Here is a 19374-nt window from a genome sequence, read left to right as displayed (position 1 = left end):
TGATTGTGTTTGTATTTCTCTTTGTTGGTAAATTAAAGATTGTGTTTCACATGTGGACTTTGAACATTGTCATCAAGTCATTATGACTTTTGGAAGGATCTATGACATCTGATAATCAGGTACTGGATTTTTATAACAAACACTTGATTAATAGTAATAATGAATTCACAAAATATGTTAATACGAGTCAATTGAATTGATTTTCATTCACCCTTTGGTAATAGACAAACAAGCCGCTTTTGGTTCTTCCGGTGTCTCTGTTAAAATTTCATAATAAAAGTTAATCTCTGTCTATTTTGAAACAAACTATTAATTACCGTTATCAATGTGCGCACGTAAAATTGTGTATATATTGTCATTTTGGGAAAAAATGGTTGTATAATATTTAAGGTGTAAGAATACTTTCAGCTGAATATCTTTTACGGGGATCTAAACATGTAACAATTTAAATGTACCAATATTCTATGTAAAGCCTGTCACATCTCACCTGTTAAAAGCGACTGTTAAGACTTTTAATTTGTATTACCGTTCCGCGCAGTTCCGCACACCGGAAGTAGATTCGACGCTGAAGAGACGCTTGAGAAAATGAACTCCTGAATAGCTGTCAAGATTATAATTTACAAACATCTACGAGGCAGATACGGAACCGTGACTAGATAAGGCTTCGACACGTTTATTAAGGTATTCTTCCGCGTTTTTCTCATTTCGTGGGTCAGTTGTTAAGATCGTCGAGACGGAGAGCTCGCGGACTGCTGGCTGTTTTGATCTCATAGCCGTGCTAGCGTTAGCTTCGCCTTAGCTTAGCATGAACAAGACCGCTGTTTCTCTTGGGCTGTGCGAGCGAGCTTAAACCCGGTTTGTGCTCATGCTACAGTTAGCATTAGCTTTACCCCTTTCCTCAGTTCATGTCTGCGAGAGGTTTGTCGTCACACATTGCGAAATGCACCGTTAATGTAATATTGGAAATGTTTCATTGATGTTTTAGCAGCACATTTATGCTCTGACTTACATTAGGAATTAATTTACTGTGTTAATTATATGTAGCATCAAGGACACACGTAAAGGTTGCCTTCCTTGAAATTCCTGAGCTTTAGCCTGTTTAGCTCGTTGATGCCATTTTGTTTTCAGTCTCTAGTTGCAATCAGCTAATTATATTTGAACAGATTTGAGAGATCACAGTCCAACTCTTAATATCACGTTACTCTTTAATAACTTAAAAAGATTATTCCAGTCAACGAGCGCTTTCATCTTTTAACCGGTTTCACTGGCTCCAGGTAACAGTAAAACACACACCTACAGAAACTGTGTGGCAGTATTATCATTTCATAGTGATGGTATCATATGGCTAGTAATGGAAATACTATGTTTATTACAGATACGTGTCTTGTTCAGTTTGTGGTCAGTGTATCTGTGTGTGTTTGGTCTGATTGACACTAACGTGCTGTTTCTGCTGTTGTGTGTAGTTGGATCTGACAGCTGGTGGCAGTGATGGAGGGTCAGGATAATGCAGATCAGGGCAGCAGCGATCAAACTGAAATACAACGCAGAAGACAGCTGGACCGTCTGGACAGAGAAGAGGCCTTCTACCAGTTCGTCAACAATCTCAGCGAAGAAGACTATCGGCTCATGAGAGACAACAATCTGCTTGGCACCCCTGGTAAATCCTTTGTTTTTTAAACATTATCAAGATTACAAAACTAAATGTGCTTTAGAGGTATTTTGGTCATTGCTTGTGGTGTAATAGAGCAGTGTTTTGGTTTGTGGTATTATTGGGTTGTAAATTGAATGAGGATTTCAGTAGAATAATGAATAATTATACTTGGTTGAAGCTGAAGTATATAGTTGCTGCTGGGTTTCAGTCAACATCAAGTAACACAGCTGTGCTTGATATGACGTGCTTATTAGAGCAAATATACAAGCTACATGTGATGCCAGCTATATGATCACAGACTTATTCTCGATGTTTTGGATTTCAGGCATTAGGTTTTCTTTCACTATGTAGCTCTAAATATCCCATTAGGGTAACTGAAAGATGAATTAACTCGACAGACAAAAACAATTCTACTTACAAATCAAGGCTTGATAAATTTCTTTCTCTGTCGTGAAAGATAAGAGAGATTTCACAGAATATCTGTGCTGCTCTTTTCCATAACAATGAAAGAGACTACGACTCCTAAAATGACAAAAAAAGATCCACAGAAGTAGTCCTTACAGCTCAGTCCACGGTGTGTGCCGTTACAAGTCTACAACACATTTATTGTACAAAAGTCGCTATACACAGATCTACCCTTCCACTGTAACTCATCCTATTCACGTGTAGACGTTCATAATGCATCACCACACCTGGTTTGATGCCGGCGATGAGAACCAGTGATTTTACACACGTGATTCAAGACCAATCACAGCTAGAGATGCACCTGAATTAATTGTTTACTGAAACGACTTCAGTAGCCAAAACTGAACATAAAGTCCTCAGGAAATTAAAATATACAATATTTAATTTGTTAGTGCACATTGTTAGTCTTAAAGTGAACAATTAATCTGTGCAAATTAATCCACTGAAAAAAAATAGTTTGTCTTGGTAACCTTTAATCAAAATCTGATCATTTGCTTCCGCTCTGGAATGGCATTTCTTCTCTGATGTCAGTTTCACGGCTTGGGCAGAATATGCATAAACAACCATTAGTTTGTTAGCTATGATTGAGAGATGGAGAGGAGGAGTGTTAAAATCAAACCCTGTTCTCTATTCATTATTCCATTTCAGTTGGAAATTCATCACCATACTGTTGGCAGCAACTTCTGGTTCACGCGGACTTTAATCAATGAATTAATCTAATTTGTTGCATACAGTTGTTTTCAAACATTGCACTAGGCATGGGCCGGTATGAGATTCTCACGGTATGTTAACCTTAGATAAAAATATTGCGGTTACAGCTCTAAAATATTATTTTTAAATGTCTGGGTAAAAAGCAACAACTTTTTCCACTGAACACAATACATTTTATTTTAAGAAACATAGAATATTTTGGAACAGTAAACATGTCAAGCTAAATAATTAAAATAAATAATTGAATTGCAGCTTTCTTTTCTGTAATAAAAAATGCAGTCACTTAATGTGAGCCTAAACCTGCAGCTCAATAATCAAAAACATAATCAAAACATAATTTCTGTAAAAAAAATAAAATAAAAACAAAGCAGCAGTCATTAAACCTGCAGCTCAACAAGGTTTTTGGAGACGCGCTCACTTTCTACACATTCATCTTTCAGTCCAAGTTATGATGCAGGAATGTTCACCTTTCCCGGATTAAGTTTGGAGCGGTGAGGTACTAGGATGTGTGCACATACACCTAAGGAGAGAGAGAGCGGGAGTGTGTTACACACACACACACAGTCTCTCTCCGTACAAGCAAATTTAGTTTTTTAAATGTCGTGAACAGATGTAAACAATGGCAGGAAGCTTAAAAGTATAGATGTGATACAATTTAATTATTGTACTAAATCGCAGAAATAAGTACTTCCGTCTGCTATTCCCCGCTCTGTGAAGTAACGTGAGGGAGGAAACTAGTGGCTTGCTAACTTAGCAAGCCAAATGGTATTTATTTTAGCACTGAAACAAACGGCGGGTGGGAATATAAGACAATGTTTTTTTTCTTGGAAACACAAAAAATGCGGTTGTCTTATATTCAGGGTCTTGACATGTTAATAATACACCCACAACAATAGATGGCGCCAAACACGCATAAAACAAGTGTGCCATGAAATATGTAATGTAATGTGTGTTAACTTGTAAAGATTGCGAGTGAAAACTAAAGAAAAGAAACTGCTTACAGCGGCATGAGTCGTGGCTGTCATGTTAGCCTGATGGGACCAAACTTCCTCTGTAAGTGATTTTAAACATAAAACAGTACCCAGATTTGAAGACTACAGTAAGATTTCACTTCTACTGTTAATAACATTTTGGTAGGCTACTACTGTATGAGATGGATAGCCTAAATGTTATATAATTCAGATGGGCTACCTGTTATTTTTATGGCATATCAAAAAGTGTATATTTTTAAATATCATTGTTACATTTTACCAGTATTTACCATGCTTTCAAAACAAGAATTAAAATAGGAAAAAATATGCAATATGAAAATAATTTAAGAAAAATATTTTACAGAGAAAAAACAAACAAACAAGATTTGGCTTTCAAAAAGCCTTTTTCCAAAAGGTACATCTGGACGAAGGGGGGTTGTCTTATAATCAGGGTCGTCTTATATTCGGGCCAATACAGTTTATGTACAACCTGGAAGTATTTATTTAGCGATCGGTGCTAAAACGTCATCTGTACGGAACATCGTTGTGATTAGTGTACGTTACCGGAAGAGTTCCCATACGGCAGACTTCGTCTTTTTCGACGGGGGAAAAAGTTCCAGGGATTCACCGCCTTCGGCTATCATCATACACACAGGTGACTCTCACTGACTGCTCACACCAGCCGGAGGACAAGGGGTCGTGTAACTCGTTACGCTCTTCTGTACACAACTGAGGGAGTCCTGCACTTTCCGTCTTTGACAACACGTAGGCTAAAAAAACTGTGCATACCGCAGAAACTGTATAATGGAAAAAGGAATTGGTTTTGAAACGTGACTTTTCCAAACCACGGTATACCTCGAAACCGGTTATCGTCCCATGCCAACATTGCACATACGCCAGTTTTTTTATCAACTTTTTAATGATAATGAGATTATATTTCTCTAATTTGTTGTTAAATATAAACATTCAAATGGTGGCTGTCATAAAACAGATTTTCATGACGGATCTATTCAAACATACATGCACATATACATATACACTATATTATATAGCCTAATTATTATATTTAGCAAAATGCTCCTCTAGACATTTTAGAAGCTATGGAAATTGAATGGCTTTATTAAGGTATGTGTAAATTTACGTGACGTGTTTTTATTAATTTAGCTGATGAGTGATTACATGAGACATGATACATTTCAGTAAGTTGTACTGTATTTTTCAACGCCTGATGTTCGTTTATTTTGTGTTATAACTAGTAGAAAACTGGAAGAGATGATCATTTCGCATGCCACTACAGCAATCTGTCGCCCATTAAACAGCATAAAAACAATTATTTTAATTTCATCATAAAATTGACAGAATTTGAATGCTGAGACTATTTTGTTACCACAATCTTTTCCACTTTGTGTGCATGAGATGTATTTCTTAAACTGCTATTTCGGTCAAATATTTTTGGCAGAAGAGCAAGTTCATCCCTTTGTTTTGATTCAGAAATTGTGAAACCATGGGTCTTTCGATTCCAATTTAGGTTATTTTTGTAAGCAAACATTTTCCAATTTAGGTTTGCATTTTATTTGAATGGTTTGCCTTTTGTTTCTGTCCTCAGAAACAATTAAACAAACATAACGCAAACTTATGAAGACACCCAATCCTTTAATGTCCCAGGACAGTGGGAAGGAATGTTATTTTGGAGCGTCCTTTAGCCGTGCGCCCTGCCAGGAGATGGCATTGAATGAACATTTCTTGTCCTGGTAAGTCCGGAGGTTTTCAGTACTGTCCTGTTCTGTTGCTGTTTAATGAGGAGTCTTTCTGGACAGCTGCTGCATAATGACTAGACTTCAGAAAGTTTGAAAAGCACCTTGGATATGGTGTATCAAAAACAGCATGTGTCATGTCATTTGAAACGTCTTGATTTTGTAAACGGTTAAACACTTTGCACCTTTTTACACTTAGCATTAACGTTAAATCTCACTTGACCACATTTTAATTGGCAGATGTAAATGCACCCAAACACATTATGAATGGACTGTGATCGGATCACTTAAGCCACAAAATATTGCTGCAAATAACCATGTCACTTTTTATGGACTGAACCAATAAAGTATAATTTTGTGGGTTCTTGGGTTTTTCTTTTTATTCCGCACTCAAAATGTAAAAACAACAATATCTATTTATTTACCATATAATTATTTCACTGTATTACATCTGGATCTTGTTTCTAATATTTCTCTTCATAAAGAAAGCGCTTCAATTTTTCACCCTTTTCGTCACTCGTAATATTACTGTATCATTGTTGCAATATAAATAATCTAGAGAGGTTTGTAAAGAGAAGCAGCACACAGTTCATCCAGTCAATGAGAGTGACACCTCAAATATGCAAATACAAATGTTGGCTTAGAAATGTAGAGTATGAAATATCAGCTTATGAATATCCAGAAACATTTAGATAGCTCATATTTATTGAAATGTGTTCTTGCAATACTCATAGTTAAGCTGTATGATGTAATGTAATACTTTTGCGTTTTTCCATTTTGATTTTGTTCAGTAATCTTAACACGTTCTTCAGAACACTACTATTGCTTTTATTAATTAATTTTTTACTTACCATATTAAACATTTTGTTATTATACATATCTACTGTTTCCAACCTGTTTCATTGTGTATCAACATGGACATTCAACAGTTTACTACATTTTATTTGTTTTATGTGTAAAAAGGTTACATTTTTAACCATATCTCATTAATCAGGATGTTTTGTTGTGCCAGCCATGCAATTATCAATAAAAGAATTTGAGTCTTGTTGCTTTCATTCACATTTCACCCTATCGGCCACCATTGGTTGACAAGCTAATTTATCTTTACTGTGTTGACATTTCTTCTTGAAACAGCGAGTTTGACTGCAACTTTGTTATAGACTTGTCACACCAGTAAACTATGATTTTTAAGTTGATGTTGCTAGTCAGAGGTAGGTGCTATTAAAGGGAAATGATTCTAGAGAGCATTGTATTGGGTGAGCATTTGGAATTTCCCCTCAGTGCATCAGTTTTTGGACTTTTATCTCTGAAGAACAAGACTGTAAATTTTAAGTGTGCTTGGCTTCTATAAGTTAATTTTGTTGATTATATCTTTTAGAAGAACTGAATTTTAGATGCCCTCTAACTAAAAGCATTAGAATTCTGATTTCATGGAGTCTTTAAGAGAAGGTCGAACTGGAGAACCATTGAAAATTTACATGCATGTAATTGTTCGGATTTGATCACAGTGATCAGTGCATTGGATCGGTCAGGTTGACTTTTCTTTTCTGCAAAATCCCCACTCTTTCTCTGGCATCTCAATACTAACCCATTCGTTTCTTGGTCAGGTGAAATTACGGCAGATGAACTGTTAAGCCGCCTTCGGCAGGTCAAGGATGGCCCTGAGTCGCCCAGCAATGGCTCCACTGAGGAGAGAAGGGAAGAACCTGCTGGTAATTCAACTGTTTTTCTGTTTATACAGAATCCATATCAACCAGATGACTTTCCCTGTAATTCTGCCATTTCAATAATTTCTTAATTTTCTTGTCATTCTCAGCAACAGAAATGGAGGGCACTGAGGAAAACCCCAGTGGGGAGACCCTTCTTGACTGGCTCAACACCGTACGACAGACAGGGAATACAACAAGGAGCGGATACCGGGGTAACCAATCGTGGCGGGCCGTGAGCCAAACCAATCCCAACAGCGGTGATTTCCGTTTCAGCTTGGAGATCAATGTCAATCGCAACATAGCTGAGCAGCAAACGCAGACAGAAAGGCTGGAAGGGGGCCAGGAAAGACCAGATGGCCCTGTGTCTGAGCCGGAGAGTCTTATGGAGACTGCAGAGGTGGTTGAGGAACCAGTGGTGGATGAGCTGGCGGTTATAGTAGAGCCAGAGCTTCCAGTTCCTAGCACACCGACCCAAAACACGGAAGTTATTGCGCCAGATCCACCAACTCCGCCAACTCCAGCTCCCCCGACTTTGCCCCCAGTAGAGCAACCACGTAGGGGTCAAATTAGGGCTCGCAGTAGAAGCCCAGAGCAGCGACGGACAAGGGCTCGCACTGCAAGAGGTCGCTCGCCGGTCAACCTCGAAAGATTGGATGTACTTCCGCCTACCCAGCACGGCCTGCCTTCTCGCAGTCCTGAGGTCCTTCCAGAGCCCCAGGTCGAGGGAAGCTCGCGGACTCGACAGTTGTTCCTGTCTAGGCAGAGCACAGTAGAAACGGAAACTCAAGAATTGGAAGCAGCTCCCGAGTTACCCGTAGCACCTCAGGAGAGGGAGGCAACTGCTGGAGAAGCAGGAGCCTCGGGTCGTCGTCCTCCAACTATAATGCTGGATTTGCAGGTACGCAGGGTGCGTCCCGGAGAGTATCGCCAGAGAGACAGCATCGCTAACCGTACCAGGTCTCGTTCGCAGACCTCCAACAACACTTTACTGTATGAGACTGAGCGCGGAGGTTTCCGTCGGACCTTCTCCCGTTCGGAGCGGGCAGGAGTGAGAACATACGTCAGCACTATCCGCATTCCAATTCGCAGGATCTCAGACACTGGGCTCGGGGAAGCCACTTCTTTTGCTCTTCAGTCTATGATTCGTCAGATCATGACTGGCTTCGGTGAACTTAGCTACTTTATGGACTCAGACTATCCAGACGCGAACCGTGAAGACAGCCCAGCTGCAGAACTCAGTGATGGACTTGTTATCCCTGATGCTTCCACCGGAGCCGCTGCAGGTGAAGCGGACGCCTACCTTCCTGGGAATGGAGGCTCTGACCAGGGTAGTTTAGAGGCACGGACAGAGGAGAGGGAAGTGGAGGGTGGAGCGTCCGGTGCTAATAGCCCTCGGGAGAACAGAGGTAGACAGCGGGCGCCCATTAGCTTGGATGAAACTGGATCTCTGCCCTTTCTGCGACTCGCGCACTTCTTCTTGCTCAACGAGGAAGATGACGACCAGCCCAGAGGTCTCACCAAAGAGCAGATCGACAACCTGTCCATGCGAAACTTCGGCGAGAGCGATGCGCTCAAAACCTGCAGCGTCTGCATCACGGAGTACGCCGAAGGCAACAAATTACGGAAGTTGCCCTGCTCTCACGAATACCATGTGCACTGTATCGACCGCTGGCTCTCAGAGAACTCAACCTGCCCTATTTGCCGCAGAGCGGTTCTGGTTTCCACCAACCGAGAGAGTGTCGTCTAGCCAAAGTTGGTTTTGTGGCACTTCGACATTAATTCCTCCCTTCCCTTTACATTTATTACCTAGTCATGTGAGAACTCGTATTGAGATTTTTTTTTTTCCCATACATCCTATATGAAGCCATCAATAAATGTTATCAGATTTGCTGGTTTCCCCCAATTTACACATTAGTGTATTTTGACGCATCTTACAATGGAATAAATATTGGTGCAAGATGGAGCCCTGATCATTTGCTTGTACTGAACATCATAATTCAGCAAAATTATAGGTTGAGGGGCAATGTAGAGTGGTACATACACTTTCATACTAAAAGAGAGATTTGAGTCCATATCAGATTATAACAATCTTTGCGTTTTAATAAAAATGAATTATTTGAGCGTCAAGAATAGCATTAAAGATCAAGAAAAGTGTAATTTGCTGCATCTAACATGATTTTGGTTTCATACAGTGTTGGTTGTGTTGGTATGAAAGCATAGTGTGTGATGTACCAGTTGCACCGTTATCATAAACGACTAAATACAGATAAATAGTACATTTCACAGTATTTCTGAGTGAATTCGTCATCTTGTATAGAATAGACTTTGATTTGGCTTCTGAAGACGTTCAGTAATACTGGTTTTGAAAAACATTTGGCCAGACACTTTTTACGGTTACAAACACGAAAGGCTGTAAATATGCTACGTGGACCCATCAGGTTGTATTTCTGCCCATCTTCCCAAATGACGATGATGCATCAGTTGACTCAAATCTACTTCAGTTATCTTAAAACTTGGCTCCGTATAGGCAATGTCGTGCAATGCTAATAAGGAAAATGTAAAGGACATTTTGACATATTGACTTGTATGTTGTAGTCTGTAAATATTAACATTTAAAATGAAGACTTAAATGGAAGTTTTTCTAACAGTTCTGTACATTGAGAATAGCATCGTTTATCTTACTCTGAGGAGGAAATTATTTTTCTCATTATATAATGGTTGGTTCATATGGTAGCTAAGGTCCTTTAGTCCCATGCTAGAAAAACAAAAGCAGTGTTATTTAGAAACAATAGATGAAATATCTGTCTATATTGTTTCTGTGTTGACTTGGGATACTAACCCTAAGCATAATGTTCTCCACCATGAGTTGCGTCAATATTTCATGAATCATAAGCAAGCCAACCATTGTTAAAAATGCATATTCTTATGTTCAGAGGTCATGTATTATAAGAGCGAGTTACTCGATAGAATTTCTTAATTTTGTCAGCATATTTATAGCTTATATTTTGAGTCATCTTTGACTAGCTTCCAGTTTGCTGTGTTTAAAATGAATAAAATGATTTCCTCTCTTGACCGTTTCTCTGTGGCCTTGCCATCATGTTTAGTGCTGCTGTGGAAGAGAGGAGCTTACAGTGAATCACACAGCCCTTCTATCAGCCGGTCTAGTTTAGCAATACATACTAAATAATATGCTGTGAAAGGTTTTTATTGGTTCTGCACGTTCTGGTTCAAGGTTTGTATTTACCAATAATATTGGATTTCCACAAATGTTCAGCATTATATATTCGGAGACATTTGCTTATATCGCACCAGTGCTACTGCACACAGACGTCGCACACTTTCTGCTCGGATGAGAGACATCTACTAAATATTGATCAGTCTGTTCTGGCTTCATCAAGCCATAATGTTATTTGTATATTACAATAAAAAAAAAACATGTACAGCAACGTGACTGCGATTTGTTTGTTTTGAAAAAACAAACAAGTTGCATATTTTGGTTTTGATGTGATTTCACTCATTATTTGTATTTTTTTTTTCCAGTACTACTGTTTTTAATTTTTGCAGACACTAATATAAGTACCTTGATGCGGTTTTTCCTTGATCCCATTTTAACACTTTTTGATAGAACACTTTTTTTTATGGATATGGTAAACATAAAGCTACGATGATTTGTTCATTGAACTAAATCATCTGTTCAAAATGACAATATCTGCACATGACTCTTATTTAATCACAATGATCTAAGACTGCTCAAAAATAAGTAACTGTTGCATTAATCTTAATGCGTAGTTTTATGGAAACTGATGAACAATATTATATATTTAGATCATGAAACTTTGATGAGGATAAGGTCCATTGACACTAGATGCCATGGAACATGAACTAACTGGACTACATTATCAGTGGATGTGATATTTGATCATCGGTGTTCAACTCACACAGTTTATTGTCCTAAATACCACTTTTCCAGACCATATTTTCAAATCTGACATCACTGTATGTATTCAGGCCCTTGTAATGAGAAGCTAACCAAGTCCACAAGTGTTGATGGAAATATTAAATATCTATATACAGTCGAACCAAAACTTATTCAGACACCTTCAACATTTCTCACATTATCACAGTTTATTTGCTATAGTTTAGAAAATAGTAATAAAATATGACAAGAATTCAGAGTTAAACTGTCAGAACAAATTAATCTTGATAAAGTCGTGTAACTTTGATAGAAAGGTATGTAATGAATTCGGTTGAATAGCTGTCAGCAGTTAAAGTTAAGAACACAATTAGATAAAACCAATTTATGTCGACCAGTTACCAAGCACTGCTTCATTTTGTTCAGTCTGTGGTGGAAAAAGGTCGCATGAGCAATAGAAGAAAAAACACTTCAGCAAAACATGCTCAGGTCAAAGTGTCTGAATCATTTTTGCTCCAAATTTTTTATCAGTTTTACTGGTAGTCCACTGTATGAAGAGTTTTCGGGTATATGTCAGTTTTTTTTTATATATATCCTCACTTTACATAAATTAATCACAATGTCCTGCAGCCACTTGTAAAAAAAAATAAATGTGATTGGTTCATCGAGACCAGCGCTGAGAAAAGTAACAGATTCCACGCGACAACAGCGTCAATATGCTACTTCGTAGCAGTACGATCGTTTACAGTAGTACACATTAGAACATGAGTTTTTATTTCAAGCACTAAATAGAATTGGTTTTGGTGACTCCTTCTGTAATATGGTCAAAATGCTGTATAAACAGTAGTAGCTCCATTAAATTGAGTAACGGTACCTCTCCCAGATTCTTCTTAAACCGTGGTGTTAGACAGGGATGTCCAGTATCTCCCTATCTTTTCTTAATTGCGACACAATTTCTTAGTTTACACATCAAAGCAAGCCATCTAAAAGGCATCAATATTGGCAATACAGAGATAATTATTAATCAGTTAGCGGATGATACTGCTCTGTTTTAGAAGACTCTCTGCAAATACCAGCAGCCTTACGTACTCTTCATCTCTTTTCTAAAGCCTCTGGCCTACATCTAAATCTTAATAAATGTGAACTACTTCCGATAAAAAAACAGTATGTTCTCTTAAATTTGTGGCATTGCTGTTAAAAACTGTGTTACATATTTGGGTATACAAATAACAAAAGATAACTCTAGATGCTCTGCTAATCTGGACCCAATTATTATAAAAACAATGAAACGCCTGAACTGCTGGCTGCAGAGAGACCTTTCTTTGAAAGGCAGAGGTTTGCTTGTTAAAGCAGAAGGTTTGTCTCGCCTTACTTATGCTGCTCAGTCACTGTACATTGATTAGCACACGTGTAAAATTATTGATGGAATCTTAGTTAAATTTTTATGGAAAAACAAACCCCATTATTTGAAAAAGTCAGTGATACTGAATTCTCAAAAAAACGGTGGCTTAAACTTCATTGATTTTAGTTTACTAAATAACACAATTAAAATAAATTGGCTTAATCGATTCCTTAAAAATCCCTCTTCTATTTGGAATATTTTTCCTCAGCTTGTCTTCTCGAAAATTGGTGGTGCAGAGTTTGCTATAATGTGTAATTATGATATTTATAAACTCCCTGTCAAGCTATCTAACTTTCATCAACAAGTTCTTTTGGCATGGACTCTCATATACAAACACAATTTTTCTCCTCATCGGTGTTACATATGGAACAATAGGAGTATTTTATTTAAAAATAAATCTTTGTTTTATAATCATTGGTTTAGTAATGGCATATTTCATGTTAGACAGCTTTTTAATAACGAAGGTCTACTTTTTAGGTATGCAGAATTTCTTTCAGAATATAATATACCTGTAACTCCCAAAGAGTTTGCCACAGTTATGGATGCTATTCCATCTGGCATACTCATGCTTTTCAAAAATAACACTCTCTCGTTGGGTTCATTATCTTTCCTTGAACCTGTCAACACTCCTATTGGTGAGACATGTTTCACTGAAAAAAAAGGAAGAAATTATAAAGTGAGAGTTCTATTCCTTGAGAACATTATTTCTGCCCCTCCTGCAATCTCATATTGGAATGGTCTTTTTGATAATTTAGATTGGAAAAATATATGGTCCGTGCAACAAAGATTTCTCCTCACAAACAAAGTAAAAGAAATAGCCTTTAAATTAATTCATAATATTTACCCAGTCAAAAATTTCTTTTAAAAAAAATTCAATTTTGATTTTGACACTAATTGCTCTTTCTGTCAGAATGACACTGAAACTATTCTTCATTTGTTTTGGTCGTGCAGTTACACTTTGCAACTTTGGAGACATAGTTGGTTTATCTCAAGCAATATTTTGCAAAATTTCTCTATGAATCCCAAAACTGTTATTTTTGGCTTTTTTGAAGCGGATTCAAATGCCTGCTTTATAATAAATTTAATTATTTTCCTATGTAGATTTTATATTCACAAATGTAAGTTTTCAAAGTGTAAACCATTTTTTTTGGTATTCTTACAAGAGATAAAACATTATTTGATTACAATTTCTTCCTCTCTTAACCCAAAAGCACTCAGAACATGTATGATTTGCAAGACATACAAACTCTTTTCCTTACTAAATGTTTAGATATCTTTTCTTTTAAGTAATGCCCTCTGTCTTTCTCTTTTGTCTTATTTTTGTTTCTTTTATTTTATTTACATCACTATCTAACTGTTTTTTGTTTTGTGCGTTGATATTGTTGAAGTGTGTTCTTTCATTATTGTAATATTTTTGTTATTTGTAATAATTATTGTTGTGTTCTTAGTTTATTATTTTACATTGTAAACTGAATGTTCAAATAAAGCATTTAAAAAAAAATAAAATAAAAAAATAATAATATACAGTAGTCTAACGACAACGATAAACTTTGACAGACTGTGAATTAAAAATACATAGAGTTTAAGCAAGATATAATTTAGACAGTCATCTTCCAGGCCGCTAAGCGCCGCCCATATCAGTGCATGCTTTCTAATAGTTGATTGTGTGTATTCGTGGCTCTGGATGGTGTGTGTAATAGAGTGATTACGGCAGGTGACTCGCGCTTATTCTCCAGTTAGACTGGTGTCTGTGATCTTGTGAGCTCAGACAGGTTAGCACAGGTGAGAACATGGCTCTACGCGTATGCAGCACTTTTCTCCGATCTTACTCCACCTATGGCAAGGTAACAAAGTCTCTCTCGCTCTCTAGTTTGATAAGTAGCTTCTGATAGAAAGCTCTAACGTAGTGCATGAGAAAACATATTTTAGAAAGGGATTGTATGAAGTTACTACTTGCAGGTTAATAGCGTTTCATTACTTTAAAAATGTGAGAGATATTTCCTGGAAGCGAATTTATGAATCTTACTATGATGAAGGCTTGGCTCATGAATATTAATTAGGGAACTTGACGCTCGGCCACTGATTGGCTCAAAGTCAGGCGTCTGTTAGACTCTACTGTTTCAGTTCGGTTCACATTTATTTGTAAAGCACTTTTGACGATGTGAATCATTTCAAAGCAGCTTTACAGAAAATGCATGCTTCAGATATTATAATCAAGAAGCCAGAAGTGTCTGTGTGGATTGGAAGAGAAGAGACATTGGAGTTGTTAATATTCGTGAGATAAATATTGATGTAATTTAATTTCCTGGAAAATGTGATTGGCAGTGTTGCACACAGTTTTCCTTATATCTTAACGGATTAAGAGAATTCTTTAAGACGGATAGTTAGACACACCACCAGTCAGAAGTTTGGAATAATTCAGATATTTTTATGTTTTTGATGTTTACTCTTATGTTTACCAAGAATGCATTTTTAAATAAAAAATACAGCAAAACAGTAATATTGTGAAATATTATTACAATTTAACAGTTTTCCATGATATATATATATAAATATAATTTATTTCTGTGTTCAAAGCTGTATATTCAGCATCAATACTCCAGTCTTCAGTGTCACATGATCCAAATAATCTTTCTTATTATTATCAGTATTGAAAACACTTATTATTTTTGTGGAAAACTTGATGTGTGAGTAGACATTTCAATATAAATATAAATAGCATTATAAATATCTTTACTTTCACTTTTGATCAATTCAATGCATCCTTGCTGAATAAAAGTATCTTAAAAATATCTTACTTTTGAATGGTAGTGTAAGAATCAGAATTTTTGAGTAAAAAGCAAAAAACTATTTTGAAATTGGACAAAAAGACAAATATGCAAGACTACAATTGCATAAACCATTGTGAGCATTATAATAAATTAATAATAATAAAAAAACTATGAAGAACATACAGTATTTCACAGAAGTAAGTACACCCCTCACATTTTTGTAAATATTTTATTATATCTTTTCATGTGACAACTCTGAAGAAATGACACTTTGCTACAATGTAAAGTAGTGAGTGTACAGCTTGTATAACAGTGTAAATTTGCTGTCCCCTCAAAATAACTCAACACACAGCCATTAATGTCTAAACCGCTGCCCACAAATGTGAGTACACCCCTAAGTGAAAATGTCCAAATTGGGCCAAATTAGCCATTTTCTCTCCCCGGTGCCATGTGGCTCGTTAGTGTTACAAGGTCTCAGGTGTGAATGGGGAGCAGGTGTGTTAAATTTGGTGTTATCGCTCTCACTCTCTCATACTGGTCACTGGAAGTTCAACATGGCACCTCATGGCAAAGAACTCTCTGAGGATCTGAAAAAAAGAATTGTTGCTCTACATAAAGATGGCGTAGGCTATAAGAAGATTGCCAAGACCCTGAAACTGAGCTGCAGCACGGTGGCCAAGACCATACAGCGGTTTAACAGGACAGGTTCCACTCAGAACAGGCCTCGCCATGGTCAACCAAAGAAGTTGGGTGCACGTGATCAGCGTCATATCCAGAGGTTGTGTTTGGGAAATAGACGTGAGAGTGCTGCCAGCATTGCTGCAGAGGTTGAAGGGGTGGGGGGTCAGCCTGTCAGTGCTCAGACCATACGCCGCACACGGCATCAAATTGGTCTGCATGGCTGTCGTCCCAGAAGGAAGCCTCTTCCAAAGACGATGCACAAGAAAGCCCGCAAACAGTTTGCTGAAGACAAGCAGATTAAGGACATGGATTACTGGAACCATGTCCTGTGGTCTGATGAGACCAAGATAAACTTATTTGGTTCAGATGGTGTCAAGCGTGTGAGGCGGCAACCAGGTGAGCAAAGATAAGTGTGTCTTGCCTACAGTCAAGCATGGTGGTGGGAGTGTCATGGTCTGGGGCTGCATGAGTGCTGCCGGCACTGGGGAGCTACAGTTCATTGAGGGAACCATGAACGCCAACATGTACTGTGACATACTGAAGCAGAGACTAGGCCGCAGGGTAGTATTCCAACATGATAACGACCCCAAACACACCTCCAAGACGACCACTGCCTTGCTAAAGAAGCTGTCAAGCATGTCTCCAGACCTAAACCCTATTGAGCATCTGTGGGGCATCCTCAAATGGAAGGTGGAGGAACACAAGGTCTCTAACATCCACCAGCTCCGTGATGTCACCCTGGAGGAGTGGAAGAGGACTCCAGTGGCAACCTGTGAAGCTCTGGTGAACTCCATGCCCAAGAGGGTTAAGGCAGTGCTGGAAAATAATGGTGGCCACACAAAATATTGACACTTTGGGCCCAACTTGGACATTTTCACTTAGGGGTGTACTCACTTTTGTATCCAGCGGTTTAGACATTAATGGCTGTGTGTTGAGTTATTTTGAGGGGACAGCAAATTTACACTGTTATACAAGCTGTACACTCACTACTTTACATTGAAAAAAAAAAAAAGAAAAGTAATTTCTTCAGTGTTGTCACATGAAAAGATATAATAAAATATTTACAAAAATGTGAGGGGTGTACTCACTTCTGTGAGATACTGTACATTGATTTTAAGAAGTTGATTATAGGCATTGCATATAATATGTGGTTCACATAAAATAAAATAGGAAGGCCGACTCGATTACGTAATTTGTGGGTACTTCATTTTGTTTCTTTGTATGTTCATCACAAATACATCTTTGCTTGCATAATTTAGATTTGAGCTATTTTAGCTCTTTGCTCATGTGGATGATGTGTTTTTCTCCCTCAGTCAGTTCTGGGTGGACTCTCATCAGTCCGGTTCAAAAGTTCCTGTCCCGTTGACATCAGTCATCTGGATCACCTGGTGCTCACGGTTCGAGACCTGAACAGAACCACGCATTTTTACTCCAAGGTTTTGGGGATGGAGGTTGTCACTTTTAAGGTAGAATGTCACTCAATACAAAAACACACTGCAAACAATACCACACGGTGGCAGCAGAGTCTAAGCAATCCTGTCACTTCAGGGCGACCGCAAAGCTCTGAGTTTTGGAGAGCAAAAGCTCAACCTGCATCAGGCTGGGGAGGAGTTTGAGCCCAAAGCCAAAACCCCCACACCAGGATCTGCTGACCTGTGCCTCATTACCAAAACCCCTCTGACAACCGTCGCTGCCCACCTCAAGGTGACTTATTCTGCTTTGTTCACAGAGTTTTGACAGAATTGGTATGAACCTTTCCGTTCATGAGAGGGAAATTGTTTTGAATTGGCCGCAGGATGTTGCATTGGAATGAAATTGCAATTAAAAACAAATTCACGCAACAGATAAATTGATTAGCCCAATACAATTTTTGCAAATTGAACAAATAAAATAACAGCTATTAATTTTTTATTATTTATGCTTATTTATTAATTTTGCCATACAGTACCACAGAATGTCCACCACGTAAATCTCTGATTTTAAGGTAATTGTTTTAAAAGTTCTTCCTGCATGCTTCATAGTTAAATCAACATGCTTATCACCGGCATGTTGGAATTCAGTAAAATGGCATGCAGTTCTATCAGTTCTATAAACAAGAATTTCATATTGACTAACTTACATTTGAGATGCAATATTGGCAGCTACTTCAAAGCCATAAATCAAACCAATCAGCTCCGAGGTGAATCACAAAGACAAAGATACAAGACGGAGTGTACTCGGCATCTTTAAAGAAGGAATAAACTACTGTGAGCAATATAATACAATTAAAAATTGTATTATATAAAAATTGTATAAAGAGTTGTTGATTATAAGTATGGAAACAGTGTAGTTCAATTAAAAATAATAATAATAATTTATTATAAAGCAGACATATACAAATAGTCTGCAAATGTAGGAAGATGAGCTTACATTTGAGACACATTTTGTATATTTTTACAGCAATTTTTTACATATATATATATATATATATATCGGAGCAGTTGTTTATTTTCAAATGGTCTTTCCTGGTTTTGAACTCTGCCAATCAAAATCAGGTGGCAAAGCGAATTGTTAAATAAAGTAAAGTTAAATTTGAAAACATATTTCTATAGATAACATTTTCAAACATTACTAATGTCACCAAACTAAAATACCCTGCATGTTTTGTATAGTGAAAATAAAATGTGTAATTAAAACTATAGACATACAGTACAGCAGTTAATTAATTTCAAATTCCTTTAATTTCAATTCAAATTATATTTCATCCTGTTCCCTACTTCAATTTACACTAAATAATTGATATTTAAAAAGCTCTCTCCGTTGAGTTCTGCACGGTTCACAGATAAACCCTGAAGCATGCAGGTGATGGTATGCTGCTGCTGCTGTGTTGCAGGCGTGTGGAGTGACGATAGAGGAGGGCCCCGTGGACAGGACGGGCGCTGTGGGGCCCATCAGATCCCTCTACTTCCGTGACCCTGACCACAACTTGATTGAAGTCTCCAATTACCAGCAGTAGACAGCAGGGGCGCTGCATCATTGCCTTAAGATGAAGATGTACTCAGATGCCTTCCTAATGATGATTTTACATGTAATAAATAATAATGGGAAAAACACCATGGTTATTTTCACTTGTGCTTTTTTCAGATGTGCTAACATTCCCTTATTTGTATAACTTTAATGTGGCTGCCGCAATATCAAAGCATGTGGTCCAAGCACAAATCCTCTCATGCTGAAATGCATGGTTTTAAATGGTAAATATGCTGTGGGGTAAATTCATTTGAAGCCATTAAGATTCACTTAAGAAGCGCTTTTACCCAAAACCATTTTACCCGTTCTGTCTGTCACTGATCATGTAATGTAGTAGAAT

General features: G+C 37.6%; 2 protein-coding genes across 6 annotated transcripts; both read left to right on the top strand.

The window, feature by feature from the left end:
* The first annotated feature begins 4 nt into the window (after positions 1-4).
* LOC306883421 (E3 ubiquitin-protein ligase RLIM-like) lies at positions 5-10957 on the top strand. 5 transcript variants are annotated; one of them, XM_079438668.1, is made up of 5 exons: positions 544-681; positions 1464-1657; positions 5405-5549; positions 7160-7264; positions 7369-10951. In XM_079438668.1, the coding sequence occupies exons 3-5, from the start codon at positions 5531-5533 to the stop codon at positions 9006-9008; spliced, it is 1764 nt and encodes a 587-aa protein (XP_079294794.1). In that variant the 5' UTR covers positions 544-681; positions 1464-1657; positions 5405-5530; the 3' UTR covers positions 9009-10951. The 5 variants fall into 5 exon arrangements, with proteins under 5 accessions (XP_079294793.1, XP_079294791.1, XP_079294794.1 ...); XM_079438669.1 differs by lacking the exon at positions 544-681 and adding an exon at positions 1222-1274; XM_079438667.1 differs by lacking the exons at positions 544-681; positions 5405-5549 and adding an exon at positions 5-119.
* Positions 10958-14210: 3253 nt separating this feature from the next.
* LOC306883420 (glyoxalase domain-containing protein 5-like) lies at positions 14211-19113 on the top strand. Its single transcript, XM_079438664.1, has 4 exons — positions 14211-14420; positions 17342-17494; positions 17577-17732; positions 18901-19113. The coding sequence occupies exons 1-4, from the start codon at positions 14367-14369 to the stop codon at positions 19021-19023; spliced, it is 486 nt and encodes a 161-aa protein (XP_079294790.1). The 5' UTR covers positions 14211-14366; the 3' UTR covers positions 19024-19113.
* The last annotated feature ends 261 nt before the right edge of the window (positions 19114-19374 follow it).

This window comes from Barbus barbus, assembly GCF_936440315.1.
Source record: "Barbus barbus genome assembly, chromosome: 17".
NCBI lineage: Eukaryota > Metazoa > Chordata > Actinopteri > Cypriniformes > Cyprinidae > Barbus > Barbus barbus.
Note: the sequence above shows the minus strand (reverse complement) of the source record. Positions and strands in the feature narration are given on the sequence as shown.

Excerpts from the sequence above, each read along its gene's own strand:
- LOC306883420 (XM_079438664.1), top strand. The coding sequence starts at position 14,367 with ATGGCTCTACGCGTATGCAGCACTTTTCTCCGATCTTACTCCACCTAT. Across the intron at positions 14,421-17,341 it reads CTTACTCCACCTATGGCAAG|TCAGTTCTGGGTGGACTCTC; the intron begins GTAACAAAGTCT and ends TTTCTCCCTCAG. Across the intron at positions 17,733-18,900 it reads CCGTCGCTGCCCACCTCAAG|GCGTGTGGAGTGACGATAGA; the intron begins GTGACTTATTCT and ends GCTGTGTTGCAG.
- LOC306883421 (XM_079438665.1), top strand. The coding sequence starts at position 1,489 with ATGGAGGGTCAGGATAATGCAGATCAGGGCAGCAGCGATCAAACTGAA. Across the intron at positions 1,658-7,159 it reads CAATCTGCTTGGCACCCCTG|GTGAAATTACGGCAGATGAA; the intron begins GTAAATCCTTTG and ends TTTCTTGGTCAG. Across the intron at positions 7,265-7,368 it reads GAGAAGGGAAGAACCTGCTG|CAACAGAAATGGAGGGCACT; the intron begins GTAATTCAACTG and ends TGTCATTCTCAG.